At 65.9% G+C, this 27628-nt stretch overlaps 1 protein-coding gene across 2 annotated transcripts; it reads left to right on the top strand.

Moving 5' to 3' along the window:
* Positions 1-1582: 1582 nt before the first annotated feature.
* Positions 1583-26223, top strand: LDB1 (LIM domain binding 1). 2 transcript variants are annotated; one of them, XM_082764785.1, is made up of 11 exons: positions 1583-1747; positions 20662-20764; positions 21272-21316; positions 21537-21612; positions 21881-21983; positions 22102-22274; positions 22528-22650; positions 22777-22860; positions 23048-23171; positions 23308-23450; positions 23807-26223. In XM_082764785.1, exons 1-11 carry the CDS (start codon positions 1723-1725, stop codon positions 24035-24037), a joined length of 1230 nt encoding a protein of 409 aa, XP_082620911.1. In that variant the 5' UTR covers positions 1583-1722; the 3' UTR covers positions 24038-26223. The 2 variants fall into 2 exon arrangements, with proteins under 2 accessions (XP_082620911.1, XP_082620910.1); XM_082764784.1 differs by having other exon boundaries at positions 23308-23456; positions 23807-26222.
* Positions 26224-27628: the final 1405 nt, after the last annotated feature.

Here is a 27628-nt window from a genome sequence, read left to right as displayed (position 1 = left end):
TGGGGTACCGGTCTAGTTTGTTGGGCTGTGTTTGGGGTTGGTTGTGTTGGGGTATGTGTTTTGGGTGTTGGGTTGTGTTTGGGGCTGGCTGAATTAGGGTGTGGGTCTTGGGTGTCGGGTTGTGTGTGGGACCAGATGAATTGGGGTCTGGGTCTGGGCTGTTGGGCCATGTTTGGGGCTGGCTGTGTTGGGGTCTGGGTCTTGGTTGTTGGGATGTGTTTGGGACCAGGTGTGTTGGGGTACAGGTCTTGGCTGTTGGGCTGTGTTTGGGACTGGCAGTGTTGTATGGGTCCTTGTTTTTGGCGTTGTTTTGGGGTCTGGCTGCATCAGGGTCTGGGTCTGGGCTGTTTGGGGCTGGCTATACTGGGGTACAGGTCTTGGTTTTTGGGTTGCATTGGGGTCTGGCTGCATCAGGGTCTGGGTCTGGGCCGTTAGGCTGTGTTTGGGGCTGGCTGCATTGGGGTCTGGGTCTTGGTTGTTGGGATGTGTTTAGGACCAGGTGTGTTGGGGTACAGGTCTTGGTTGTTGGGATGTGTTTGGGACTGGCGGTATTGTATGGGCCTTGTTTTTTGGGGTTGTTTTTGGGGACTGGCCGTACTGGGGTATGGGTCTTGGGTGTTGAGTTGTGTGTGGGACCAGATGTGTTGGGGTCTGGGTCTGGGCTGTAGGGCTGTGCTTGGGGCTGGCTGTATTGGGGTACAAGTCTTGGGTGTTGAGTTGTGTGTGGGACCAGATGTGTTGGGGTCTGGGGCTCAGCTGTAGGGCTGTGTTTGGGACTGGCTGTCCTGGGGTACAGGTCTTGGTTTTTGGGTTACATTGGGGTCTGGCTGCATTGGGGTCTGGGCTGTTGGGCTGTTTGGGGCTGGCTGCATTGGGGTTTGGGTCTCGGTAGTTGGGATGTGTTTAGGACCAGGTGTGTTGGGGTACAGGTCTTGGCTGTTGGGCTGTGTTTGGGACTGGCAGTAGTGTATGGGTCCTTGTTTTGGCGTTGTTTTGGGGTCTGGCTGCATCAGGGTCTGGGCCGTTGGGCTGTTTGGGGCTGGCTATACTGGGATACAGGTCTTGGTTTTTGGGTTGCTTTGAGGTCTGGCTGCATTGGGGTCTGGGTCTTGAGTGTTGGGTTGTTTGGGGCTGGCTGCATTGGGGCACAAGTCTCATTTTTGGGTCCTTTTGAGGACTGGCTGCATTGGGGCCCTTCTTTTTGCCGTCGGGCCGCGTTTGGGACGGGCTGCTGTGCTGCCAGCCTCTCCGTTACCCTCCCTCCCCCGACATGGCGGCTCCCGCCTCACAGAAGTAAGGGGGGGGGAGCGCGCTCCCGCGCGCGTGCGCAGCACCCCGGGGGCGCGCGGCGCGCCCCCGCCACGACGGGAGGGAGGAGGAGACGGCGGCGGGGCGGGTGGGGGGGGGATGTCCCCGCGCATGCGCACCGCGCCCCCCTCCCGCCCGCCCGCCGCCGGCGCAGCCGCCCCCGCTCCCGCTCCGCCGCCGCCGCCCCCGCCCCGCCCGCGCGCTCCCGCTGCCCGTGGCCGTGCCCGGGGCCGCGCGGGGCTGCGCGCGCCCCCCCCCCCCCGTTGCCCGTGTGTCCCCACCCTCGTTGTCCGTGCGTCCCCCCCTCCCCGCTTCCGCCGGTAACGGCGCCGGAGCCCTCGGCGCGCCGTCCATGCGAGACCCCCGCGGGCCGGGCAGCGCGCAGCGACCCCCGGCAGGGCCAGGCATGTGAAGATGTCAGTGGGATGTGCATGCCCTGGTGAGTGGGGCCGGGGGCTGCTTATAGGGCTGGGGGGTGGGGATGGGGCTGGGGATGGGGCTGGGGTCCCCCTGGTTTGGATGCGGAGCTCTTGGTTATGGGGCTGGGGACCCCACGGCCTGGATGCTGCAGGCTCCTTATAGGGGCTGGGGTCCCCATGGTGTGGATGCTGAGGTCTCTTTATAGGGTTGGGGTCCCCATGGTGTGGATGCTGGGGTCTGTTTATAGGGCTGGGGTCTCCTTGGTTTGGGTGCTGGGGTCTGGTTATAGGGTTGGGGTCCCCGTGCTTTCAATGCTGAGGTCTGTTTATGGGGTTGGGGTCCCCATGCTCTCAATGCTGAGCTCTGCTTATAGGGGCTGGGGTCCCCCTGGTGTGGGTGCTGCGCTCTGTTTGTAGGGGCTGGGCTCCCCATGCCTTAGATGCTGAGCTCTGTTTATGGGGTTGGGGTCCCCGTGTGTTGATGCTGGGGCCCGTTTATGGGGCTGGGACCCCAGTGATGGAGGCTTGCATCAGGCTGTGGGGCTGGGGTCCCCACGGCTTGCGTGCTGAGGCCCTTTTGTGGGGTCAGGCCCCCCAGTGTGTGGTGCTGGGCCCCCCTGGCTGTGGGTGCCTGCAGCAGCCCCGCTGCAGGGCTGCCACAGCCATGGGTGACCCCAAAGAGGGGCAGGGGCTGCACCTCCCTGGGGCACCCCGTGTGGGTGGGGGGCTCCGGGTGCCCCCACACAGCGGGGTTTGGCCGTGCACCCCCTGAAACGTGGGTGCTGGGCGCCCTGGCGGGGGGTGTGCCGAGGTGAGGATGCTCGGCGGGGCGGCCAGCAGGGGCTGGGGGGGCTGCAGGGGCTGGGGAGGGGGATTTGGGGGGGCTGTGGGGTTGTGGGTTTGCCTGCTGCTCGGTGTGGGATGCCCGGTGCGGGAGCAGCAGCTCCTGGGGGGTGCTGGAGCCTGCTCCGCCACCGGGTCCCGGGTGGCCCCGTGCGCGGGGTCCCGGGGGGGCATTTTGGCGGTGCCTGGGGAAGGGGCTGTGCGGTTTCCCATGCTCGGTGTGGCCCGGGGGGGTGTGTGTAGGGCCACAGCGGGGACACCGCTCCCTTGGGGACCTCGCTGGGTGATGGCCCAGCTCCGAGGATGCCTCTCGGTGCCACGTTGGGTGCCCGTCCCCCTCGGGTGCCCGGCGGAGCACCCCACAACCCGCTGGCATTGCTGCTGGGGGGGGGGGGCTTTTGGGGCAGCGGGCACCACAACACTTGGGGACACCCCATGGGGGCACGGCCCCCTGCATCCCCCGCACCTCCCCGCGGGGGTCCCCAAGCGGTCGGTGCCTTCCCCCCGGGGGGGGGGGGGCGGCTGTGGGGGCGGAGGGGTCCGGGGGTGCCCCCCGCGCCTCCCCGCCGCGTTTCCATGCAGGCAGGCGGCCCCTTCCCCCACCGCCTCCTCCATCTCCCACTGGAAGCTGCCAGAGCGCTGCTTCCTCAAGCAGAAAGTCACGTGAAGCTGCCTCCCAGCCAGGCCAAACAGTTAAAGCACCAAGCCCCGACAGGCACCGGAGGGCACGGGGGGGGTGCTCCGTGCGCCCCCACCTCCCCCAAACCCCCCCCCCAAACCCTCCGCGCCCCGGCCTTGGCGAGGGTCCGGCTGCAACGGGGGCGAAGGCAGAGCCCCAGCTCCTAGCAGGGGCCCCCCCGGGAGCTGGCCCCGTGCCACCGGCAGTGTCACCGCCGTGCTGGTGGGCGAAGGGGCGCCGGGGGGGCTTCATCGTCACCGTGTGTGTGTGTGTGTGTCCCCCTCTCTGGTTTCTCCCCAGCCTCCTGCGTGTGCGCACCGGGTGTGCGTGCGTGTGTGTGTGCACGCGCCTGTGCCCCCCTCCCTGCCCACCTCCCCGAGCTGGTGGCACGTCCAGAGGCTTCCCCGCTGGCTGTGCCCCCCCCACACACACACTCCTTTCTCCCCTCCCCTCCCCTCCCCGGACTGTTTATCGGAATATAGAAAAAACAAGCTCTGCCGCTGGCCCCCTGCCAGCCAGAAACATTTAATGAGCCGCTTTGCCCAGGCTGCTCTTCGGGGCTGCATTAACTTGGAGGAGTTTCCTGCCTGGGAGATGCCGTGGAAGGAGGGGGGGGCTCACCCCTGAAACGCCCCCCTGCAAGCTGTGCCCCCCCTTGGGGTCCCTTCTAGGGTCCCCTGTGGGTTTGCACCATCCCATACCCCTGTGGCTGCTCCTGTGGCAGGACGGAGGTTTGGGGTGGGGGGCGCGGTGCTGCTGGCCCCATAGCCAAGGGCAGTGCCCTCGGGGTGGTTTCTGCCCCCGGGGTGCTTTCAGCCCCCCGGGAAGGAGCCGTGAGCTCGTGCTGGCAGGCAGCAGGAGCCCGGGGAAGTAAACACGAGCTGAATGGAGCCGGAGGAGGCCGAGGCAGCAGCAGCAGCCGCCCTGCGCCCGGCACCGTGCCACCAGCCCCGGGGCCCGCTCGGAGCAGGGGGGGGGGAGCCCCAGCAGCCAGGCTCCCCGCGGGCAGCCCTCAGCACCGGGCAGGCCTTGGCACTCGGGATCGGCGTGCTCTGGGCTGTTATTTTTTTTTTTATTATTATTATGATTTAAAAAAAACAAACAACAAAAAGCCGGCGATGTTTTCCGCCATAGTAACGGTGTTGGTGCCGTGGGGCCCCCGGGGAGGGGGAGCCGAGGCACGCTGCTCCCTCCTCCCTCGCAGCCCTGCAGCCCTGCCCCTGCGCGGGGCTCCCGGCCTCCCTTCCCTGCAGGGCTGGCTCCGCAGCCCTCTCCTTTTGCAGCGGGGAAGGGACTCACCCAAGGTCAGGCTGCAGCGGGTTCCTCCAGCCTGAGCGCTGGCGGCGAAGCCCCGAGCCACCCTGGCAGCCCCCGGGCCCGTTTTGTGCCCTGCTGCGGGAGGGAGGGCAGCTCTCCGTGCGCCCCAGCGGGGTTTTCCTTCCCGACACACGTGTGCCGTGGCTTCGGGCCCCGTGGCACGAGGCCTGGAGGGCCGTGTGTGGTGGGGACGGGGCGCTGTCAGCCTGCCCAAAACCAGGGCAGGAGCAGGGCCCCGCCACGGCGCTGGGGATGGGGGGAGGACGCTGATGTGTGCGTGCTTTGAAACAGGGACTGGGACTGCAGCCTGCCCGGGGGCTCAGCTCCTGGCCCCACAAGTCACCTTATTGCCTCGCCAACGCTGCTCAGCCTCGTGCCCGGCACCTCCACGGTGCTGGAGCTGCACCCCCAGCACCCTGCGGGTGAATTGTGCTGCTCCTGGCCCCCTGCGCGAGGAATGTGCAGTGCTGGGGGGAAACGGGGTGCTGGGGCCGGCCCGGGGGGAGGCAGGTGAGGCAGGAGGAGAGGCAGCTGCGTGCTGAGCCGCACGGGGAATCCCCACTGCCCCCGTCCTCCGGGCTGGGAGCGGGAGAGCCGGGAATTTGGGAATTCACCCGCCTGCTTGGATGCCTCCCCGCCCAGAGCCGGCGGCGAGACCCTCCCCGAACCCCCCAAACCCTCCCCAAAAAGCTCCGCGGCGGCACGGCCGTCGCCTCCTGCCCTGCACGAGTGGCGGCGGTGACACGGGTGTCTCCTGCTTGCACCCCTCACCTTTGTCTCACTTTCCCATCTCGATTTCGTGCCGCCCTCTCTCTTTCTCCACACCTTCGCTGTGGGATTCCCCCGGCCACATCCGCGCAGCTCGCTCACACGAGGGCACGCACGTGTGTGCGCGGCGAGGTGGGCGCTGGGGGCCTGCCTCGCGCACGGTTTGGGCACATCCCTTTGCTGCCTGGCTCCGGGGAAGCTGCTGGAGCGGGGAGCAGCGGGTGCAGGGGGAATTTTGGCAGCCCCGGAGCAGGGCAGGGGCTGGGTGCCCCCTCCCCGGCCCCCCGGGGCGGGCAGGATGGGGCCGGTGACCGTTATCAGCGCGCCTGCAGGCTGGGGCTGTGGTTTCCTGCTGTTGCTGCAGGGGGAGGGCGGTGGGGAGCCCGCTGCCGGCCCCACCTGGAGCTGGGGAGGCGAGGGGGGGCGGCAGCCTGGCACCCCCAGACCCGTCCCCGTGGCCGGGGTGTTTTGGGGAGGCAGCACGGAGGGGCAGGAGCGTGGCCGTGCACGAGGGCTGGTGCACGCTCGTCTTTGCAGCATGGACACGTGCCGGGGCACCCCTGTGGGCACGGGCACCCGCGGGGCTCTGCGCCCCGTCCTGCTGTGACAGAGGGCACCAAGAGGGGCAGGATCCCATCAGAGCCATCACGCCCGGCTCCCCGTTGCCGTTTGTCCCCTTCCCTCCCAAACCGCTCGCTCCCAGGGCGTTAGATGGGGCCGTAATCTCCCCGCTGCCAGCCCCTGCCCTGCTCCCACCCCACCCTGCCCGTGGGGCCGCAGATAACGCCCTGCCCGCTCCCGCAGGGCCTTGGAGCAGACTGGGGGAGGCTCCCGAGGGTCTCCCAGCTCCAGCAGAGCCGGGGGCCCCCTGCTTTCTGCAGGAGCCGCCGGCCCCGGGCCCCTCCTCCGCGCCGAGGGGCTTGCGCTGGGAGCAGAGCCAGGTTTGTGCAGCCAAACCCAGGTCGGAGCAGCCACCGGCTGAGTGGTTTTGGGACGCCGGCTGCTCCGGGGACAGCGAGGGGAGCGGGGTGTCACCCCCTGCTCCCGCTGTGTGCCAGGCCTCTGCGCTGCCGCAGCAGCGTGCGCAAACCTCTGGCACGCGTCCTCCGGCGCTGGAGACGCTGCCAGCGTGGTGCGCAGCCCTTGGGGCTCCTCTGGAGGGCTGGGGGCTGCCCTTGCCCCGCTGCCACCCTCCTTGGAGATGGAGCTGCAGGCACCCGGCCCCAGCTCCTGCCTCGCTGCCAGCAGGAGCAGATCGCAGCACGCTGCTTCGCCGGGCACGGGGCAAGCCCAGGCGCCTGGCCCCGGCGTGCAGCGACCGGTTTACAGCTTGCCCGCCCCGGGCTGGAGGCTGCCGGGCTGGGGAAGCGGGGTGAGCCCGGGGTAGGGTGGGCAGGAGCCCCTGATGGAGCCCACTGTGGGGTTCTGGGGAGCTGGGTGAAGCTGGGGAGGGCTGAGCCTGCAGGCAGGGGGCTGTGTCCCCGTGGAGGTGCCCACGCTCTCCTCCCAGCCCCGCGCCGTGCTGGGTGCTCTGGGGAGCCGCGGCGTGCAGCAGCACCATGCCTGATGCAGGAGGCTTGGAGCAGCAGCGAGCTTCCCCTGCAAAGCCCAGGCTGTCCCCAACGTCGGGGCTATGACCCGGAGCCACGGGGCTCACGGGGGCCAGGAGCCACCGTCCCCACGCAGCGGTGGCCGTGTCCCGGTTTGGCCTAGGCGGCGGAGCGGAGGCAGCTGTTAACAGGAAGGACACACATGTTAGCAACAAAAACACAGCAGCGAGAGGAAGCAGAAGCGATGCATTATTGATAGAGCTATTTGATGCTGCTATATTCGGAGAGCTGCTTCGGAGCAGCACCGCGCCGGGGGTGAGGGGAGAGGGGGTGGGCTCCGCTGCTGGAGTTACCTGCGGGAAACAACCCACGGGAGGCGTCCCACGTGTGGTCCGGGGTGGGGGTTGCAGCATCCCTCCCAACCACGCCACGGGGATCCTACAGGGTCCCAGTGACCCCCGCGTGTGGGTACAGGGGGATTTGGCATCCCCCCCTTGCTTATCTTTGAGGAGTGGGGTGTCGTGGGTGGCTGCTTTCAGCGGCGTAAATCGGCAGGGAGCAGCCACGCGGGGCCCTGCTGCAGCTCCAGGGACCTCGTCTCCTCCCTGCTCAAGTGACAGTCCCCAGGGCCGCGGGGCTGGGTGTTGAGCCTGTGTGCCTTGCTTTTCCCCTGAAGCAGCTCTTTGGGGTGCTGTCGAGGATTTCCAGCCCCCCTGTGATGCTGCCTGCCCCCCTCTCCACCTGGCCCCGGGGTGCTGGCTGTGCTGTGCTGCCCCAGCGCCTCTCTCCATCCATCGCAGGATCCCAGCCCGGCCGGGCTGGGGCTGCGGGGACCAGCCCCAGGCCAGGAAACTGGCTGTAAAACGAACCATTCTTGTAACATGAGAGAATCCACCTGGAGCGTCTGGAGTCGTAAACCCCGCTCTGCTGGCAGGCTCGCCCCCGGCCGCTGCCAGAGGGGCCAGGGCTGGCGGCCGTGGGTGGCCGCAGCGGGGCCACGAAGCCTGTGGGTGCAGGAGCTGGGGCTCGGGGGCAAGGCTGAGCCCTGGGCTGGCCCCCAGTGTGCCCCTCGGTGTGAGCAAGGTGGTGGCTGCTGTGCAGGAGGGGTGGGATGGGTTTTCCAGCTCCTGGATTTTTTTTTTTTTGTGCAGGATGCGCGTTGTGGTACCTCCAGCATGGCGTGGGAACGCAGCGGGCGCTTCCCCGGCAGTGGGGCTGCTGTGAGAAGCCCCCCTCGCCAGCAGGACCTGCCACAACCTACGTGCAGGCTGCTCCTTCTTGGAGCCTGTGGGCAGCCTGATGGCCCTGCACGGCGCTCGCGTGTCCTGCGCCCCTCGTGGCACCTTCCTCCAGCTGCCCTTGTGAGGCAGGGGGTGGCAGCGCTCAGCGCGCACGTACCCAGGTCCTCCTCCTTGCTCCCTCCAGGACGCTCAGGATCTGCCCCCGTAGGCAGCTTCTCCCGCAGCCCCCGGGCTTTCCCTGCGCGTCTTGGTGTCTGGAAATGGTTTTGTTTTGGAAGGGTTAATCCCGGGAGCCCCCAGGATCTGCCGCCTGCTCAGCATGAGTCATTGTTGAGTTTCCAGCCTCCCCCAAGCCTCTCTCTCTCTCGGGGAGAGCGATGGATGGAGCCGTGCCTTCTCCAGAGAAAAAGGGGGGCCCACCTGCCCCAGCCACCCCCCTGATCCAGGCGAGGGAAGGCCCCCTTGGGGGAGGCAGAGAAGCAGAGCCCATTTCCATTTGAAAGGCGGTGGCTTTGTGGTGCAGGGACGGCTGTGCCTCCCCCAGAGGGGTGCTCCGGGGTGCGCGCTGCGCCTCCCCGCTGCGGGCTGCGGGCTGCGTCTGCGTGCGGGGGTGCCCCGCTCCTGCCACGGTTTGGATGAATCCCGGATGCTGGGAAGTGCCAGGCCAGTCCGTCTCCCCGTTGCTGTTTGTGCAGTTTGCATGGCTAGCAGGTTTTTTATTATTGTTATTTTTTCTGTAAGCGTGTCTCTGCGTCCCCGCTCGGTGCCTGCGTGCGCCGGGGCGGGCACCGGGTGTCAGCGCGGGCACCCTGGGCTGCAGGCTCCTGTTCCATGCCCCCACTGCCCTGCTTGTGTTGTGGGGACATGGCACACGAGGGGAAGAGCCCCAGGGGGGTGGGAAGCTGGCGTGGTGGCACCATTCCCACATCCCATGGAGCAGGAGCGTTGTCCCAGCCGCCTCTGGTCCGGCTGGCAGCGGGAGCAGGCTTGCTGTGGGCACGCAGGGGTGCAGAGGGTTTTATTCATGCTGCTGTGTGTCCTGCATGCATGCTGCATGCCCTGCTTTGCTGGGCTGTGTGGCTGGCACCAAGCTTCCCCTGCTGTGGGGATCGGAGCCATTGGAGCATCCATGATCCCACCAGGGACGTGTCCTGGATGTGTCCCGGGGCTGGCTCCTGCTGCACCAGCGGTGGGTGTCCCACAGCCCTGGGGACAGCCGGAGCTGGTGATGGCCCTGCCGTGCTGGTGGGGACGTTTGCAGCCCTGCTGGCCTTTGGGAAGCCAGGGCAGACGAGGGGCCCATGCTTGGGGGGGTCCCGTCGTGGAAATGCAAGGAGCTGGAATCGGCCCCGCGCTGCGGGCGAGAGCGCATCGCGAGGAAGGGGCTCCCCCAGCACCACCACCACCACACACGCTTCCCAGCTGCATCCCAGCCTTTCTGCTCTCCATCCAGCATCTATTTAATTATTAACTCGGCTATAACCATAAACAGCTGGGGCTGCTGCAGCCACGTGGACCAGTCCAGCGCTGTCGTCAGAGCCGAGCAGGGACACGTGAGCAGTCCCGGCGGGCTGCTGAGCCCCGGGATAAATTGCTCGGGGCGTGTTTGTCGTGGATGCGCTGGGCTGTGGAGCCCACACACTGGTGGGTGCTCCTCTCCGAGCCCCGTGGCCACGGCACAGGCACCAGGAGTAGCTGTTCTGGGGGCAAAACACCCCTTTTTGCAGTATTTTGTGCCTGTGGCTGGGTGTGCATCGTGCAGCCTTGGGATCCGGAGAGGGAACGGGGCGTTTTAATGGCCAGTCTTGACCAGGAGAGCCGTGCCATCTCGTAGCTGTCACCGGTGTCACGGCCCGGTGATTTATTGCTCTAACGACAGCAGGTTGTGGCCTCCCAGAGCCCGGCTCACCCTCTCTGCACAGATGCAGGCTGGCAGGAGCCGGGCAGCGATGGGGCGCTCAGCGTCCCCCGTGCCCCATTCCTGGGCACTGCACGTTTCCGTGGCACGGCCAGTGCGTGCCCATCCCGCTGTGCCTGCCTCTTCCAGAGCTGCCTTTGTGGGGCTTTTCCCTCTGTTTACCCACAGCACTGCCTGCCAGGTGACGAGAAAACGAGGCCGGAGGCGCGGTGGCTGGGGAGGACACCCCAAAACCTCACAGTGCCGGACGAGGTTTCTGCGCGCACCCTGCACGTGCTGTAACGGAGGAAGGGGATGTGTGGCGGGCCCCACAGCTCCGCCTGTGTTACCCCACAGCGGCTGCTTCGGGGCAGGGAAGGGGTGTGGGAAGGTGTGCGTGCCCGGGGCGGGTGTGCATACGTGTCCGGGGCTGTGCCAGGAACCGTGCAAGTGCGTGCCGGCCCGGAGCCTGCCTGCGAGCGTGTGTGTGCAGGGCGAGCCGCACGGGTGTGCGCATGCGTGTGCCTGCTGCGTGCACCCAGCCTGCCTGTCCCACCTGGAGCTGGGGGGGCTCTCGGGGCACGGGGCAGCCAGGCTGAGCTTTGGGATCCCGGCTCAGGAGGATCCCAAATTCGCCTGTGGGGTTACCCAAGGGCACCCGGGCTGGGCTGGTGGGTGTCCGTGGGGAGGACGCGGTGTCAGCAGGGAGGGTTGCTGCAGAAATGTGGCTTTCTGCCCCCCCAAAAAAATGATTTTGGCTTTTTGACAAAATGGAAATTTTCACCCAAAAGTCCTCATTGGGAAAAGTTAAGAGTCTCATCAAGGAGAGAAAAGCTCGTGGATGTGCTGCCCGTTGCGAAACGCTGCGTTTTACTCGTCGTGCCACCTCCCCAATGAGCTGCGTGGTGTGTTTTTTGGTTTTTTGTTTTTTTGTTTTTTGTTCTTACCAGAAACCGGGGGAAAGGGAAATAAGTTTAAGCGAGAAAAAACCCTGAAAAACTTCAAAGAAAAATCAAAGCAAACTAGAGAAAAGTAGGCCTTTATTGAAACTTTCACAGGGGAAGGGATATTTTCCAGCTGGTGCCAAGCTCAGCCCTGGGCTGTGCTCGGAGCCCTGACGAGCTGCAATGGGGGCGTCTCTGTGCGATGGGCCCGCTTCTCCCAGCCCGCAGCCCTTTGGTGGGTACCTGAGCAGCAAAAAGGGCGTCTGGGGGGCTTGATTGCTCGTTTTCCCATTTTATTTTTTTTGTTGTTGTTGTTTTGCTCGGGGGGGTGCTGGGCGGTGGGCTCGGGCTGCGCCCTGGGCGTGAGCCGTCAGCAGCTCGCAGGCAGCCGCGGCGCTGCCGCCTGTTTGCACGCCGGTGGTTTCTCCTCCCAGGCGTGGAGGCGGTCGGTGCGATGCTCGCAGGCGTCGGTGCACGACAGCCCTGGCTCTGCTCAGCCAAATAAATAACCACTGCTCCTTCCTGGGCCCTCCGCTTGCACGGCGCCCGTCCTGCACCTCCCCGAGCCCCAGCGGCGTGCGAGGGAGGTTCCCAAGGCACGGATCAAACCTTGGCGGTGCTGTGCGCGGGGCCCATCCCTGGGCTGTGCCTGCAGCAGGACCTGCAGGTGGGGAAGGGGCAAAATGCTCCTGCTTGGTGCTGCTCGGTGGTAGCAGGGCGAGGGGGGAGAAGGCAAGGCGTGTGTGGCTGAGTGCGTGGCTGTATGCGTCACCTCCTGGGTGCGTATATGGGTTTGTAAAGCATCTTTGGGCACTCAGGCACTGAATGGGTGAGCGTGAGCAGCGTCGATTCAAAGTTTTAAGTGTTTGGGCTAGGGCTCGAGCCTGCCTGCGGTGTGTTCCAGGCGCTGAGCATCCCTTAGCGGAGCCGTTCTCCGCTGCCGGCCTCGTGGTGTTGGTCCTCGTGTGCCTGAAAATAGGGTCGTGGGGAGACCACCGGGGGTCCCTCTGCTGGGCTCGGGGAGTGGGGTGGGTGGCAACGTGGCTTTTGTGCACGTCAAGCGAGCGGCCTTCTGTTTGGGGGCACAGGGGGGTGTGTGGGGGTGCACGTGGAGAGGCAGGTGCACGGGGGACAGGCAGATGTAGGAGCGTGTGTAGCTGTGTGTGTATAAATGTGGGGGCACGGGGGGGTGCACAGACACGGGTGTGGGTGTGGGGGTACAGGGGGTGTGCGTGGGTGTGGATATGGGGGTGCAGGGGGCGTTCGCAGATGTGGGTGCGGGCATGGGGTTATGGGGGTGTGCAGAGATGGGGATATGGACCTGGGGGTGCAGGGGGTGTGCACAGCCGTGGATATGGACAGGGGGGTACAGGGGGCGTGTGTAGGTTCGGATATGGTTTTGGGGGTGCAGGGGGTGTTCGTAGCTGCGGCTGCAGACCCCAGACTGCCCCCTGCACCCCAAGAGCACCCCCCGAGCAGCGCAGGACCCCAACCCTCCAAACTTCCAACCACCCTCGGTGGCGAGCAGCGGGCCACCCCCAAACACCCCCCCAACACCCCCTTAACCCCCTCCCCCGTTACGGTCCCCTCCTTTCCCCTTTGTGCCGGTGCCGCCGGCGGTGCCGGTGCCCCGGGGCGAGCCGGGGGGGGGGTGCGCGCGGCCGGCAGCGGGCGCGCCGCCGCCGCAGCCATTGTGGGGTCGGCGCGGCGCAGACAAAGGAAGCGCCCCGCGCCCCGCCCCGCCCCGCCCCGCCGCCGCCCCCGGCCCCATGGCGGCCCGCAGCCCCGCCGCGCTCCGACCCCCGCCCCAGCGCCGCCGCCGCCGCCGCCCGCCGTGAGTCCCGGCCCCCCCCCTCCTCCTCCTCCTCCTCCGCATCCCCCCCCCCACACCCCCGGGAAGTTTCCTCTGCGCGCCCCCGGAAAGTTGAGAGCGCAGGCACCGGCACCCCGGCGACCCCCCCCCGCGCCCTCTCCAACGACCCCGGTCCCGCGCCCGGTGCGCGCTCGGTGCGCTCCCGGTGCGCGCCCCGGGTGCCCCCGTTCCTTTTCTCCCTTCCCGAGCTGCAGCCCCCCGGCTCCCGGCCCCATCCCCAGCTCGCCTTGGCTCCGTCTCCAGCTCCCCCGTGCGTCCCGGGTTCCCCTCTTCCTCCCCCGTTTGTCCCCCCGTCCCCCTCCCCGTCCCCTCTCCCCATCACCCGGCTCCTGCCTCTCGGAGAGGTGTCCCCGTCCCCTGGCGCTGCCGGCAGCCCTCGTGCCCCGCTCCATCCCGACCCGCAGCTCCCTTTGTTCTTCCCCCGGCTCCTTCCCTCGGCCGAGCCCCCTGACAGCTGCCCCGCGCCCCCCCGGCCCCCTCCGGGCACTCTGTCACGGGGGGCTGCTCGCCCACCTCTCCTCCCTGCCCGCTGCAACTTTGTCCTCTCCCGCAGCTCCGAGGGTCCCGCGAGCGTCTCCAAAGCACCTCGGAGGGAACGAAACGTCCGAGGGGGTGCACGAGCAGGGGTGCTGCAAGACTTTGGGGTTGCGGGCGCACGCAGCTCATCCCTGCCCACAGACAAAGCCTTTCGGGGCCGCAGGGGGGGCACGGGGGGAGCAGCACCTGCGTGTGCTCCCGTGTCTATCACCGGCCCCGTGCTGACAGAGGCTTGGCACGAGCTGCGGGGCCGCGAGCCCTCGCCCCTGGGGCTCCCCGGGGCCCGTCCCTGCGGTTTCCCGGGGAGCTGAAGCGACTCGCCCGGGCAGGGGACTGGGTCCCTGCACTGCAGCACGGGGCCCTCGGGCTGGGCAGGTAATTTTCCCACTGAAAATCTCGGCTCTCCCACGCCTCTCCCGAGTGGCCGGGAGAGACGAGCCCCGAAGCTGCCGCAGGGCTGCGTGGCTGGGACACGGCGCTGGTGGCTCCAGACGGGTCCTGGGTGATGGGCAAGTGCAGGCTCGGCCAGGGACGTGGCCAGGAGAGCGGGGCTGCAGCATGAACCTGAAAGAGAAGCGGGGTGAAGAAGGGCTCAGCAGGGCAGCCGTGCCGCGAGGGTCCCTGCTTGAGGCGCGAGTGCAGGACTGGGAGGCTGCGGGATCCTGCGGGGGCTGGAAAACTTTCTTCCCCAAATCAGTACAGCTTGTTCTGTTCCTCTAAAAGCGCCGCCCGGGATTACAGGTCAGACCGGCGCTCCTCGCGGCGATGTTGGGGCAGAGCTGGTGGCCTTCAGCTGCAGGTGTGGGAGCAAACCCTCCTCACCCAGCTCCGCGGGCGCTGCTCTCGCCGTGCGTCCCGGAGCGCTTTGTCTCGGCGGGTCTGTAGCGACTCCTCCGGAGCCGGTCGGGTGCCAGCTCTCACGGTTTGTGTGAAGTCCCGGTGAATTTGGACGTCTTCTTTCTTGAAAGCCTCGGGTTGTGGCGCGTTCTTGTTGTGGGAGAGTTGTGGTTTCCTCTGAAGGAGGAGGGAGCGTGGTCTCTGCCCTCCTGATGTTGTAGAGATCCCAAATCTGCGATCCGAGCACACCTGGAGGACTCGGGAAAGGAGCGCCGAGCAGAAAGGTGTGCGAGATGTCTTGTTTTAAAAACAGAGAAGTTGTGATCCAAGGGGAGAGAGGCTCCCGCTGGGAGGTTTGGCGATGCGGGGCTTTCCCTGTGGTTTGCTGGGGACTTTTCCCCTTGGCCGCAGCCGATGTAAAATAGGAAGGTGCCAGTGAAAGGATGCAAAAGTTCACTGGTGAGCTGAGGAGCCTTTCGCTGGTGATGCGGAGCCTCTCAGCTTCTTTTGGAGACGGGTGAGAGCAGGCAGCACGTCCCGCATCCCTCGTGATGTGGGAAGAGGTGGGCCAGGTGGGCACGAGGACCTGTCCCTGTCCCGCGGCTGGCAGGGTGGCACCACCAGGTGCAGCAGCGATCGTCCCCAAGTGTTTTCCGTCACCCTGAACTGCAGCAGCGTGGCAGTGTTTTCCTCCAGACCCTTCTGACCAGCCCTGGGAGCATCTCGGCTCCTTTTAGGGGGCTCTGAGCTGTGTCCAGCACCCCAGCCATTCGTGCCAGCACTCTGCCACGAGCTCGAGCTCTGCCCGAAGGGACAAACCACAGCTCCTGCACAGTCACGGAGCAGCAGCAGCGCTTCTCCTGACCACCTCTCCCTCGGAAAGCTCCCATCCTGCGAGTGACCCGCTGGGCAGGGTGCTCTGACATTAATTGCTCCGTGCGGCCGCTAATTGCTCCGTGCGGTTGCGACACCTGCGGTGGCGAGGCTGTCCCACCGGTTGCCCTCCCGGCCGTTGTTTCAGGCAGACTGCTCTTAAAAGTGGGGATGCCCGGGTGAGATGGGCCCGGGGCTGGGCAGCAGAGGTGGGGTGGTTTCTGCAGGGCTTCGCTCCTGGGTCGGGGAGCTCCCCCTGGGCCACGCGTGCCCATGGAGCACCAGGTTGAAGTCCCTCAAACCCGTGGCTCTCTGGGGTTTTGGCCCTCGGGGTTTGTGCTGATGAGTCTGCTGGCTCGTTCGGGATGGGAATTGGGTTCAGCTCCTCCGTAACTGCTGTGCTATGTGCAGGGGGGTGCTGGTGCCGTTGGCAGATCCCAGCCCGACTGGGATCAGCCCCGGGCTGCGTTGTGGGTACGTCCAGGGGCTGGTTCCCCTGCCTCCAGCCGACTGGGGGTGCCTGTAGGCGCAGGGCTGTGACATTGCTCCATGTGAGGGCGGTGAGGACGGCGAGCAGCCTGGTGTCGGGCTGGAGGGATCCTGAGCATTGTGCCAAAAGCCCTGACACCAGGCACAGCACGTTCTGCTGGCAGGACAGCACCCGAAAGCATTTGCTCTGAGATCTGGCACGGGCTGTTTCTGCTCGGTTTAACCCAGGACAGAGACGTTCAGCTGGTGCAGGTGGCACTTTGCAAACTGTTCTGATGCCAGCAAGCTCCGTGCAGCGCTGCTTGTGCCCTCCCTGCCCCGGGCGGGCGTCCCACTGGGGGTGACGGTGCTGCTGTCCCCGTCCCCGTCCCCGTGCTGCAGCTGGGACACCACAACATGGAGCGAGGCGGCGGCGGCGGGCGGCGGGGCCGCGTCCCCGGGGACTACGCGTCCCAGCGTGCAGCGCTCGTTGCTCCTCGCCACGGCCGGCAGCGAGCGGTGCATCCCGGGATTGCCAATCTCCATGCGCCACGTGGGGGCTGACAGCCTCCCTCGGCCCCGGGAGCAGCACCGGACGGGCTTTTCTCTGCCTTCCTCCTCCCTCTCCCTTCCCCTGCTGGAGCCGGGGGCTGGCAGGCAGCAGGGGATGGCAGCGGTTCTGTCGCCGCGGCTCCAGCCCCTGCCGGAGGATCCTGCTCCTGCTGAGAGCTGCCCCGAGCAGCAGCCACGCAAAACCGCAGGGGTCGCCTTGTTGTGTGGTGCTGCGGGCGTGTGAGGAGCCGTGAGCTGGGGCAGAGGAGCTGTCTGTGAGCCCTGGAGGACCATCACCGTGCCTGGCTACCTTTGTGTATTTTTCCTTGCTGCCGCAGTCTAAAACCCTTTGAAAATGCAAATCCTAGTTTGTCAGGCGTGTTGGTCCCTCTTTTTCCCCACGGGATGCTGATGAGGGTTTTCTCCAGCCCTGTGGTTCCAGCACTGTGGTGTTTATTTACTTCCATGCGCCACCCGCATGCTGGCAGCGGGAGAAGCCGAAGCCCAGCCCCGAGCATCCTGACTTCGGGCACCCTCACTTTGCTGTAGGAGCCCCGGAGGTGGAGGGCTTTGGAGGGAAGGGAGAGCAGCTGGAAATGCAAAAGGCGCGTTTCTGAGGCTGAAACTGGTGATGTTTGATGGGGGATCTCTGGTCTGAGCCAGCAAGATGAGAGGAACAATTGGGGACAGTGGGATGCGTCCCTGAGCATCCCAGGAAACGCCTGGCTCGCGCCACGTTGATGGCAGTGGAGCTGAGAAGTGGGTTATCTGCGGGATTGCATCTGGGGCTTGCAGCGCTGGAAGGGATTCAATTTTCAGCCCGTTGTGCAGCTGGCAGGGCGCGCTGCCTCCCGCTTCGAATCTCCCTCCACGCGTCTGCGGGCCTGGCCACGAAGGGGGCTCCTGCTAGCCCCGGCTGCGAGCCCAGCACCCTGCTGAGCACCCAGCCCTGCTCAGACCCCGGCGTCAGACAGAATAGAGACGAGGGCACAAACCCACATCCCGAGGTCTGTGGCTTGGCCCAAACCTCTCCGGCGTGCCCGAGCTGCTCCGGGGACGCACGGCCGGAGGCTGGGGGATGGAGCACCGCGGAAGCACTGGGGCACGGGAGCTTTCCAGCTGTGACAGCTTTTTAATCAGCCCTTCCCAATTCATCTCCCGCCGTCCAGATCCGTCAGGCTGCAGTTAATTATTGCTCTTCTGGCCGCCCGCTGTCCCCCTGAGTTTCCAACTCGGTCACTAGGAAGGAGCGCCTGGGATTTCCCTGCTCGGCGTGCTCTGGTGCTGATGTGCTGGGGTGCCGCCTGGCGTGTCCCCCGCGTGTCCCCAGGAGGAGGCTGACTCTAAACGGGGACTGGGGAACCCAACATGCTTGATTTTCAGCCACACAGCTCCTCGGGCAGCTCGGCAGCCGCGAACCAAAGCACTTTTGGGAGTCCCCAGGGCTGCCGTGCTGCAACAGATCACCGGGTGCCGGAGGTGAGGCCGCATGGTGCAGGCAAGGGGACAGCTAATGGTCAGGGTGAGCTCAGAGGCTGCTCGGATGTGGGCACAGCTGCTGCATGGCTCGAGGAAAGTGAGAGTGTAATCCTCAGGACAGGCAGCGCTGTGGGTTCTGCCCTGCTGTGTGCTGGTTTTTACTCCAAGCTGCAGCAGGGGGTGTGGGGTGCTGCCGGCTTCCCTTTGGTTCGCGCTGCCCTCTCCGTGCCCTCCGAACAAGAGGAAGGAGGGATGGAGGAGCAGCTCTGCCGGGGCACACCGTGCACCTCTCCGTGTGTTTCGGCCTCTCTGGATGCTTCTCCTTGCTTCTGCCCCCCAGCACCAGACACCCTGACCGGCCAAAGCCACGCGAACCACTTGACCCGAGTGCGAATTGCCGCCCTGCGCCCAGCTCCGGATAGCGCCCTCGCCAGCAGGGCTGGGCTGGGCAGATGGATTTCCTGCCTCTATCACGGCTCCCCCAGCCCGGCAAAGCAGCGCCTGCGAAACAATGCTGCTATTTAGGCTGCAAAGCCTCGTTAGGCAGCCAGGAAGCGGGCCGGGAGCATGCCGGGAAGCAGCGGCAGCCCTCGCGCGAAGGCTCGCCCCTGTGCCACCGGCTGCTGGGAGGAGCAGGATGCTCCCTGCTTGAGCTGCGGCCTCGCTGGAGCTCAAGCTTCATGCTTCTTCCCTTGTACTTTCATTTTTGTTAATGCCTCGCCTCGTTTCTGAGCTCTGCTGCTTGTGCACAAAGCGCAGTCGCTCCCCAGCTGGGGAAGGAAGGCTCCACTTGGCCAGAGGGCACCTGCGGGGGGCTGCCGGGGTGACAGCGAGGTGCTGGCGCTGCTTTTGGCTCCGCAAACACCGCGCTCCCCACCTCTGGGGGCTGCCTGGGGATTTTCCACCCCGTTTCCAGCTGCGGGGACGCTCAGCACAACAGGCAGGGGAAGCAGGGGAGAAGGCAGACAGAGCGCTGGGCACGCCGGCTGCTACGTGGCTCCCTCGCGGACGCACGGAGCCGCTTCCCCAGCTCCTCCCGCTGCTCCCATCGGCCCGTGCCGTGCGGGTGGGCTGCCCGCTGCCCCCGGGGGTCCCCTCCTCCTGCTCCGCGCCGCCCCTTGGACCTGCCCGGGCCGGCAGCTCCCTCGCCGCAGCCTCAGCCGGATTTTCCTTGCCGACCACGTGCGCGTTTCTCGCGGCGCCGAGCCTCTTGCCGGGGGGAGAGAGAGGGTGGGGAAGGGTCCGGGACCCCGTGCCCCTGGGGAAAGGGCAGCATGGATAGCAGTGGCATCGCATTGAGCACACGGTGTGCTCTGTCTGTGCCTGGGTGAACATGGGTGCTGGTGCTGCTGTCACAAAGTCGTGGCCTTGTCCCGTGTGCACTTGGTAGTGTGTGAGTAGCTGCGGTGGATTTAGCACTCGGGCAGCCCGTAGTAAATCTCAGGGCTATTGGTAACCTTACTTAAAACCACTTAACACAGCAGCGTATTTTGAAAATAGTGCTCAGGGTGCTGGAAGTGCTGGGATCACGTCACCGGCACCTCTCCCTCCCCAGTTGCTGCGGCAGGGTGCTTAGCAGGGCCCCAAAACTGATCCTATCGCTGCTAAATCTGCTCGGGGTGGAGCATGGCTCCGTCCCGGCTGTCAGCGAGGCAGCAGGAGCAGAGCGGGCAGGGAGGGATCTCCCCCATCACCACCCTGGCAGACCGTCCCGTGCCCACCGAGGGTGTTCGCGGTCTGCGGCTCAGCCCTGATCCACGCATGGCCGAGGACAGAGAAATTCACAAAGCGGGAACCCTCGGGGGTTTTTCCTCCCTTCTCTCATCGATGAATAAAAACAAAACATCAGAGGGCGAGATCCGCTGGTTCTCTTTTTTTTGCTCGAGGACGCGGTGACGGGCAGCACGCAGGGTTCAGCCTCACTGCTGCTTTCTGCGCCTGATGGATCAGCTCCTTTCAGACAGAAGACGCTCGCCTTTGGAAAGTTTCCCGTGCATCAAGCACGCTTCAGCTTAATGCCATGTAGCAGCAGCAAGGCGGCGAGGAAAAGGCTGTATTTCCAGCACGGCTTTGGTGGAATTTGAATTTCCGTGGGGCACAACTTGAGCGGGATTGGCACAGAAAGCAGAAATTCCCTAGCGCCAGCACCAACCTCCGTGGCAATTTTTATTTTAAATCGATGTAGGTGGGGGCGAGGGGCCGTGCCCCAATTTCCTTAGGGCTTTCTGCTCCTCTTTTTGTGCCTCCTGAGGACGGAGACGTTCCCTGCAAGCCGGCCGGTGCCGCGGCACCACCGGGGATGTCCCCGCGGTGGCGGGGCCGGCCCAGCCGGTGAAACCGGCGCTCCCTGGCACCGTGCCCGTCCGGGCCGGCCCGGCTGCCTGGCTGCCCGCCGGCGCCGAGCCCGAGCCCGAACCCGAGCCCAAACCCTCGCCCGGCCGCGGGGAGCGGCTCAGCCCCGCCGCACGTGTCTCGGCGGCGCCCGGCTCGGCGTGCCGGGTCCTGCCGGCAGCGGGGCGTGCCGCGGCGCTCCCGGGAAGCCGGCGGGTGGGGGACCGGGAGCGTGGGAGCCCACCCTGGGGTCCCCCGGGGAGCAGGGACGCGGGGTGCGGGCGGTCCCCGACTCCCCTGGGTGGCAGCGGGGATGGTTGGTGGCGGCTGCTTCCATCTCGAGCACGGCGAGCGCCGGGCTGCCCGAGTGGCAGATGGTGGCTGCCTGGGGACCCGCCGTCCGGGCGATTATTCACCCGTCTCCATGGCGATGGAAAGGTCAGCAAAGCGATCCCCTGCCATTCCCCGGGTCGGGGCAGCGGGATTAGGAGCAGCGTGGAAGGGCTGGGGGGGGTGGATAGGGCCCGGAGTGCTCCCCAGCGCTCCGGCTGCACCCGTCCCTTGGCTGAGAACCGGTGAGCTCTGGGCACCCGGTGAGCCCTGGGCACCCCTGGGTCTGGCCTCTTCCTCCTCCTCCTCCTCCTCCTCGCCACGGGGATGAGGCAGGGGTGTCTCTCCTCACGGGCTGCCTGCGTTCGGTGCAAGGGTGCAGCCGGCTGACCCCGTGCCTTTGCTCTCTCTGCAGGCTGTTCCTCTAAGTCGTTCAAGCTGTACTCGCCAAAGGAGCCCCCGAACGGCAACGCCTTCCCCCCCTTCCACCCGGGCACCATGCTGGATCGAGATGTGGGGTGAGCCGGGGCTCGGGGAGGGCTCTGCTGGGTTTGGGGTGCTGTGAGCCTTTGGCTCGCCAGAAATGTGGTGAGGCTGCAGCATGTGGATTTCAGGTAGTGCGAGGGGAGAGACGGGGCCAGAGCAGGGACCGGGTGGAGAAATGGTAAATTTTGGGATCAGAGGGGTCCCAGGTCCCCAAGCGCTGCAGGACCAAATCCCTCGCCAGGCCAAACTCCTGGGGTGACTCCAGACAGGGAGCAGTCCCAGCACCTGCCAAAATGTCCCTATTTTCCAACCCCAATCCTGCCTGGCTGCAGAGGAGCAGGGCGCAGCTCCCAGGAGCTGTGGGACAGGTCCCTGGGACCGGGGAGCAGAGCCCAATTTTGGGGAGCGAGTCCCCCTGCGGGGCTGTCGGACGTCAGCATCCCGACTGCTCGATGCTGGTGGCAGGGAAGGGGGGGCCGGGGAGGGCAGGGGTGGAGGCGTCCCCACTGCTGACCCCGCTGTGTTGCTTCTCCCCCCAGCCCTACTCCCATGTACCCACCTACGTACCTGGAGCCTGGCATCGGGTAAGCACGGGGGGACCGGGGGGCAGCGGGGAGCCTGCCCCGTGCGTGGCAAGGATGGGGGTGCCCTGCAGGGTGGGCATGCTGCTGGCCCCTGGGGACTTACAGGGGGTGCTGGGGCTCTGCCCAGCCCTAAAGGGGGGGGTGTCTGTGTGTCCCCATCCCTGTGTCCCCCACGGGGGTTCCCTCCCGCTCTGAGCGCTCCCGCTCTGCTCCCTGGCAGGAGGCACACGCCGTACGGCAACCAGACCGACTACAGGATATTCGAGCTCAACAAGAGGCTGCAGAACTGGACAGAGGTGGGGAGCTCAAGGGGAGGGTGGCCGGGGGCGGGGGATGCTCCCAGCTGGGCCCGTTGGGGACAGGGTCCCTCCGGCAGGACGGGGACAGAGCCCACGCTGAGAGCGCTCTGTGCTGCCCGTCCTCACGAGCTGTGTGGGGTCTGGGAGAAATCCCCTTGGCTGCAGGGTCCTGCTTGGCCAGGGGACGGCCCCTTCCCTGCAGCCCCCCACGGGCCGAGCACGGCACGGGGCTGTCGGTGACCCGGCGTCTCTCTGGCACCCCCAGGAATGTGACAATCTGTGGTGGGACGCCTTCACCACGGAGTTCTTCGAGGATGACGCCATGCTAACAATCACTTTCTGCTTGGAGGATGGACCAAAGAGATACAGTGAGTAGCAGCAGGGCCGGGCCCGCGGCTCACCGCCGTGCCATGGGGGGAGGAATGGGCCAGCACACCCTAAGGAGCCGGGTTTACTGACTTCATCTTCCTCCTTTTCCCACTCCAGCGATCGGCCGGACTCTGATTCCCCGTTACTTCCGCAGCATCTTTGAAGGAGGGGCCACGGAGCTCTACTACGTGCTCAAGCACCCCAAGGAGTCCTTCCACAACAACTTCGTCTCGCTGGACTGCGACCAGTGCACCATGGTGACCCAGCACGGCAAGCCCATGTTCACCCAGGTACCGGCAGCACCCAGCACACGGGCAGACGGGGCTGTGCCCACGAGCACCAGGCTGTGATTATGGCACGGGGTGCCCCGTAGCATCCCCTTTCTGCACAGGACCCCCCCGGTTGTGCAAACTGATGGGTTTGGCTTGTACCAAGCACGGGGAGGGTGTCCTGGTGTGCAGTGGGTTCCCGGGGGTGTGGGCTGGGGGAACAGGGTGGCAGCGTGTGCTGGCAGCGTGTGCCTGACCCTTTTGCCCTGGCCAGGTGTGCGTGGAAGGGCGGCTCTACCTGGAGTTCATGTTCGACGACATGATGAGGATAAAGACGTGGCATTTCAGCATCCGCCAGCATCGAGAGCTCATCCCCCGCAGCATCCTCGCCATGCATGTGAGTTCTGCTCCTGTTCTCTCCCTGCCGTGCACGAGGGGGCCCCTCCTGTCCCCCCATCTGGAGCCTGGGGGGGACACCGTCCTCATCCTGGACGCAGCTGAGCCCTGCCCCTCTTGCCCCTAGGCGCAGGACCCCCAGATGCTGGACCAGTTATCCAAGAACATCACCCGCTGTGGGCTCTCAAACTCCACACTCAACTACCTCCGAGTAAGTGTGCAGGGGATCTGGAAGGAGGGGCAGATGGCGCAGAGCAGTGGGGCAGCAAATCTGCTGGAGCCTGCGAGCCCCACGTGTGGCTCGGGTGGGCGCAACGCGGAGATGGCTGCGTGACAGAGGGCCCCTTGCCGGTGCCAGGGGCGTTTTGTCTAACCCCGAGCCTCTCTGCTCCCCGCAGCTCTGTGTAATCCTAGAACCAATGCAGGAGCTCATGTCACGGCACAAGACCTACAGCCTCAGCCCCCGGGACTGCCTCAAGACCTGCCTGTTCCAGAAGTGGCAGCGGATGGTCGCGCCGCCTGGTGAGTCTGCGCTGCCCGACGGGCTTCCCGGCACGGACGGGAGGAGGTGGCCCTGCTAGAGGGGGTGGTAGAAAAAGGGTTGGGGGGGCACCAGCTGTTTCTCTTCGGGGCTGACCGCCTCTCCCTCCTGGGCCAGCGGAGCCAGCGCGGCAGCAGCCCAGCAAGCGCCGGAAAAGGAAGATGTCGGGGGGCAGCACCATGAGCTCGGGCGGGGGAAACACCAACAACAGCAACAGCAAGAAGAAGAGCCCGGCAAGCACCTTTGCCCTGTCCAGTCAGGTACCTGTAAGCATCCCGTTTCCATTCTCTCTTCCTTCCCCGGGGTGGAGGGGAGGGCTCCGAGCCTCGGGGAGTGGCTGAGGGGAGAGCCCCAGGGCTGCCTGTCCGAGCCCCCCAGCCCTCTCCTGGCGATGGGGACAAGCAGGGGGGTGGTCTCCAGGACCCCTCCCTTGGTCTCAGCCCCTGCAGAGAGCGAGACCCAGCCTAGGGCCGGGGGGTTACAGCCCCTGAGCACCACCCAGGCGGTGCCCAAACCTTGGGGCTGGCGATGAGGAAGGGGCTGCGGTGTCGGGGGCGGTGCGGCGGCCAGGGCTCCCCCCACCTCGATTATGTTTCGGGACCGTCTCCCCTTTCAGGATGTGATGGTGGTAGGCGAGCCCACGCTGATGGGGGGGGAGTTTGGGGACGAGGACGAGCGGCTCATCACCCGGCTGGAGAACACGCAGTTCGACGCCGCCAACGGCATCGACGACGAGGACAGCTTCAACAACTCGCCCGCGCTGGGGGCCAACAGCCCCTGGAACAGCAAACCGCCCTCCAGCCAGGAGAGCAAGTCAGAGAACCCCACGTCGCAGGCGTCGCAGTAACGGCCCTGCGGCCCCCCCCGACCCCCCCGCGGACTCAGTCCAAACCGATCTACCTGTACATTTGCAACGGAGAGTGACTGGGAAGCGGCGAGGTACCGGGGCGCACCGGCGCCGCGCGGCCGGCGGGATGCACGGCCGGGGGCGAGCCCCAGCCCTCTCCCTCCACCCTGCTCCCCCCCCCAGACCCCGGGGCAGGGGTGGGTATCCGGGGCCGTAGCTTCGTTATTGCCCCCTTCTCCCTTTCCCTCCCTGCTTCTTCCCCGGAGAGCTTCTCATCGTCCCCTCCCGGTGCGCCCAGCCCCTGCCTGCTGAACGGGGGGAGCGGGGGCGCAGCCGCCCCGCGTTGGGGTCCAGCCCAGCTCTGCGACCCTCTTCCTCCTCCTCCTCTTCCTCGCCCCGGGTCTGGCGGCTGGGGTTTGCTGGGCAGCAGCCCGCAGGGTTGGTTGCACATCTCCAGCCCGACCTGGGGGCTGGGGGGGCCGGCGAAGGACGCAGCCCCCACCCGGGGGTCAGATCCTGCTGCGCTGGGGGTGCCGTCGAGGATCTGGCGTTTCCCCGCTCTCCCACCCCCCCGTTTTGCTCCCCATCCCCTCTCTCGCCCCACAGCAGGGCCCACGGGGGCTGTGTACATAGGAATCGCCTGGCAGGGAGGCGGCTGGGGGGCGCGGGGGGGGCCGAGGCCGCAGGTCTGTGGCCGGTGCCCTTGCTCCGTGCCTGCGGCCCCCTGCGTTCCTGCCCGGAGCACCCCGGCCACCCCCCCTGGCTCCCGGTACCTCCTACTTTTGTCTTTTTTTTTTTTTTTTTAAATAATATTATTAAAATTGTAAGTTTAAAAAAAAGAAAAGAAAAAAAAAAAAAAAAGATGGGAAAAGCCCCCACCCCCCCCTCCCACTCTCCCCTCGCCGGTGCCCCTGCCCTGAGCGCTCTCACCCTGTCCTGACTTTTGTACAGGCTTCTTCTCTTGGGAGTCTCGTTTTATATCCAGTTCGGAGAGCTTCAAACCAAGGAGAGACTTTGCAGACTTCCTTTCTAAATCCCTCCAGGGGGTGGGGGGCAGCCCCCCCCCCCGCCTCCCTCCTCAATGTAAATCTTGTGTGCTGTTGTCCCCGCTGCCCCCCCCCCCCCCGCCCTCGGGTTCGTGTACCTCGTGCTTGTACATTTCCGCGCTGTAGACAGTGTGTACGATACTGTTCTTTCAATGTGTTATCACTAGAGCAGGTGCCTCCATCGATGTTAGGGGAAACAACGAGAATAATAATAATTTTTTGGGTTTTATTTTTTTTTTTTTTGGTTTAAAAAAAAAAAAAAGAAAAAAAGGAAAAAAAAAAATATTTCCTTCCAAGGCTTCTTCCACGGAGAAGACAGGAGGTGCCTGGAGGAGGGGGGGGGGATGTTTGTGCTCACCAGCTCCCCCAGACAGCCTCTGTGGTGCATTTTTGGGGGAGCTGGGGCCCTGGGATATACCCCCCCGAGGGGGGGGTTTGCAGCGTGTGCTGCCCCAGGGGGGGGCTCTGGGGCTGTGCCAGGCAGGGCTGGCTGCTGGGTGCACGTGCGTGTGCGAGAGCGTGTGCGTGTGTTAGGGAGCCTGGGGCACGCGGAGCAGCCCTGTGATTTGGAGAAATTGTGGGGTCTGCACCCCCCTCCCTCCCGCAGCCCCCCCCCAGCCGGTGTCCCCCGCTGCCCTGTGGGGCTGGGGGCTGGCTGGTGCCGTGGGGACCCCCCCCGTGAGCACGGGGGGCTGTGGGTACAGCAGGGGGGCCGCCCGCACTCTGCGTCTCTCCCACCCGTGGCTGAGACGCTGGGGGGTGGCCAAACTGGGGGGGGGACCCCAGTGACACCCCCCCTGCTGCTGTCCCCGGGGTGGGGCTGGGAGATGGTGCCTGAGCCCCGCGCTCAGCCCTGGCCTGCTCCCGGCCCCAAAAACCCCAGGGAGACGCCTTGGGGTGGCTCCTGCGGCCTGGGCCCCCCCCCAGCATGGGGACCCCACGGTGGGGGCCTGGCACGGCGGGGGGGGGGCTGTGCTTTGCAGTTAAGGTACGATTGTCACCGCTGCCGCGTTGCTGGGGCTCCCATGGGGTGGAGACGTGCCCCTCGCTGCCCCCCCTCCCACCCCCCGGGCACACACTGTAATGCCTTTTTGTTTCTTTTTTTTTTTTTTCTCTTTTTTCTTTTTTTTTTTTTTTTTCCCCTTCTCCTCCATAGTTTGTGCCATTTATGAGTCATGTATGGTACCAATAAAACGACTTTTCGGTTTGAGGCTGTCCCGAGCGCTTATTTCCCAGCCAGGACTGGGGGCGTTTCACACCCAGTGACCCCCCCCCCCCCCCAGGGCAGGGAGCCTGCGGCTGTGGGTAACGCTGCAGGGCATTCACAGGAGGAAAATCGGGGAAAAAATGGGGTTCCTGAAACAGGGGTGTGCTGGAGGGTGGAGATGGGGTTGTGCCCGCTTCCTCATAGCAGAGGGGACAGGGGCAGGGATTGGGGTGACGGGAGGGATGAGGGATGTCACCTCATCCTTCCCCTAGGGCTGGCCGGGGTGGCTGTAGGGTGCCCTCGGTCAATCCCACTAATCCTGGGTGGCAGCAGCCCCGTTCCTCTCCTGCACCCAGCACCGGTGGGCTCTGCAGGACCCCCTTGGGGGGGACATCGGGAGCGGGGTGACACCACGGCACAGCGGGGGCAGGCCTGGCAGCAACCAGCCACCGCCAGTCCCAGCTGCTCCCCATGCTCCCCAAGGTGCCCAACCGCATCCTGCCCACGCACAGCCCATTTGGGGTGCGCTCAGAGCCTTCCCCCCCCCGTGCCCAAGGAGCTGGCAGAGGGCCCGGCCGCTCCTCACCTCCCGGATTGCGAGGAGCTGGGGGGGACCGGCTGGACCAGGCGTCCCCAGGGCTGCACCAGGAAGGAGCTCGGGGACGTCCCCTGTGCCCGCCGGGAGGGTGCAGGGCATCAGCAGGCAGAAAAATGCCGAGCTTCGTGCCCCGGGGGAAAGCACCCAGAAACAACCACCCCAAAACCCTGAGGGATGGGCGGGGAGGGCTGTGGGTGAACCCATAACCTCCCTTCCCGCATCAGCTCCAGCGCTGCAAGAACTGCATTGAAGTTTCATATTTATAGGTGTGTTTTTTTGTTTTTTTTTTTTTAATTTTCCCTTTTTCTCTGGGGTATTTGCATCCTCCGGTGCCCGTGCCGAGCCAGAGCATCCCGCGGGGCACCCGGCAGCAGTGAGGCCAGGAGAGCCCCGAGGCCAGGCTGCCCCCCACCCAGTGCCACCCTCGCCCAAGGTCGCCCAGAGCCGTGACGCCCGCGTGTGCCGGGGACAGTTCAGCAGTAACCTGGGAGGTGGCAGCCAGCGAGCCAGCAGCGCCGGGGAGCTGAGGACGTGAGGGGACAGCTTGGGGACAGCTCGGCCTCGTGTCCCCACTGGTGTCTGCCCTAAAGCCAGAGGCACGCGGTGGCTCCTTGGGGACGGGGCGGTGATGGGGACAGCGCAGTGGGAGCTGTGGCAGGGGGGATCCCGGGGGGCAGAGAGGCTCACAGGGGGGGCAGAGAGCTGGTACCGGCTGTGCGTGGGGCTGGGCAGCAGCGGAG

This window comes from Aythya marila, assembly GCF_965140915.1.
Source record: "Aythya marila genome assembly, chromosome: 7".
In the NCBI taxonomy this organism is placed as follows: Eukaryota; Metazoa; Chordata; class Aves; order Anseriformes; family Anatidae; genus Aythya; species Aythya marila.
Note: the sequence above shows the minus strand (reverse complement) of the source record. Positions and strands in the feature narration are given on the sequence as shown.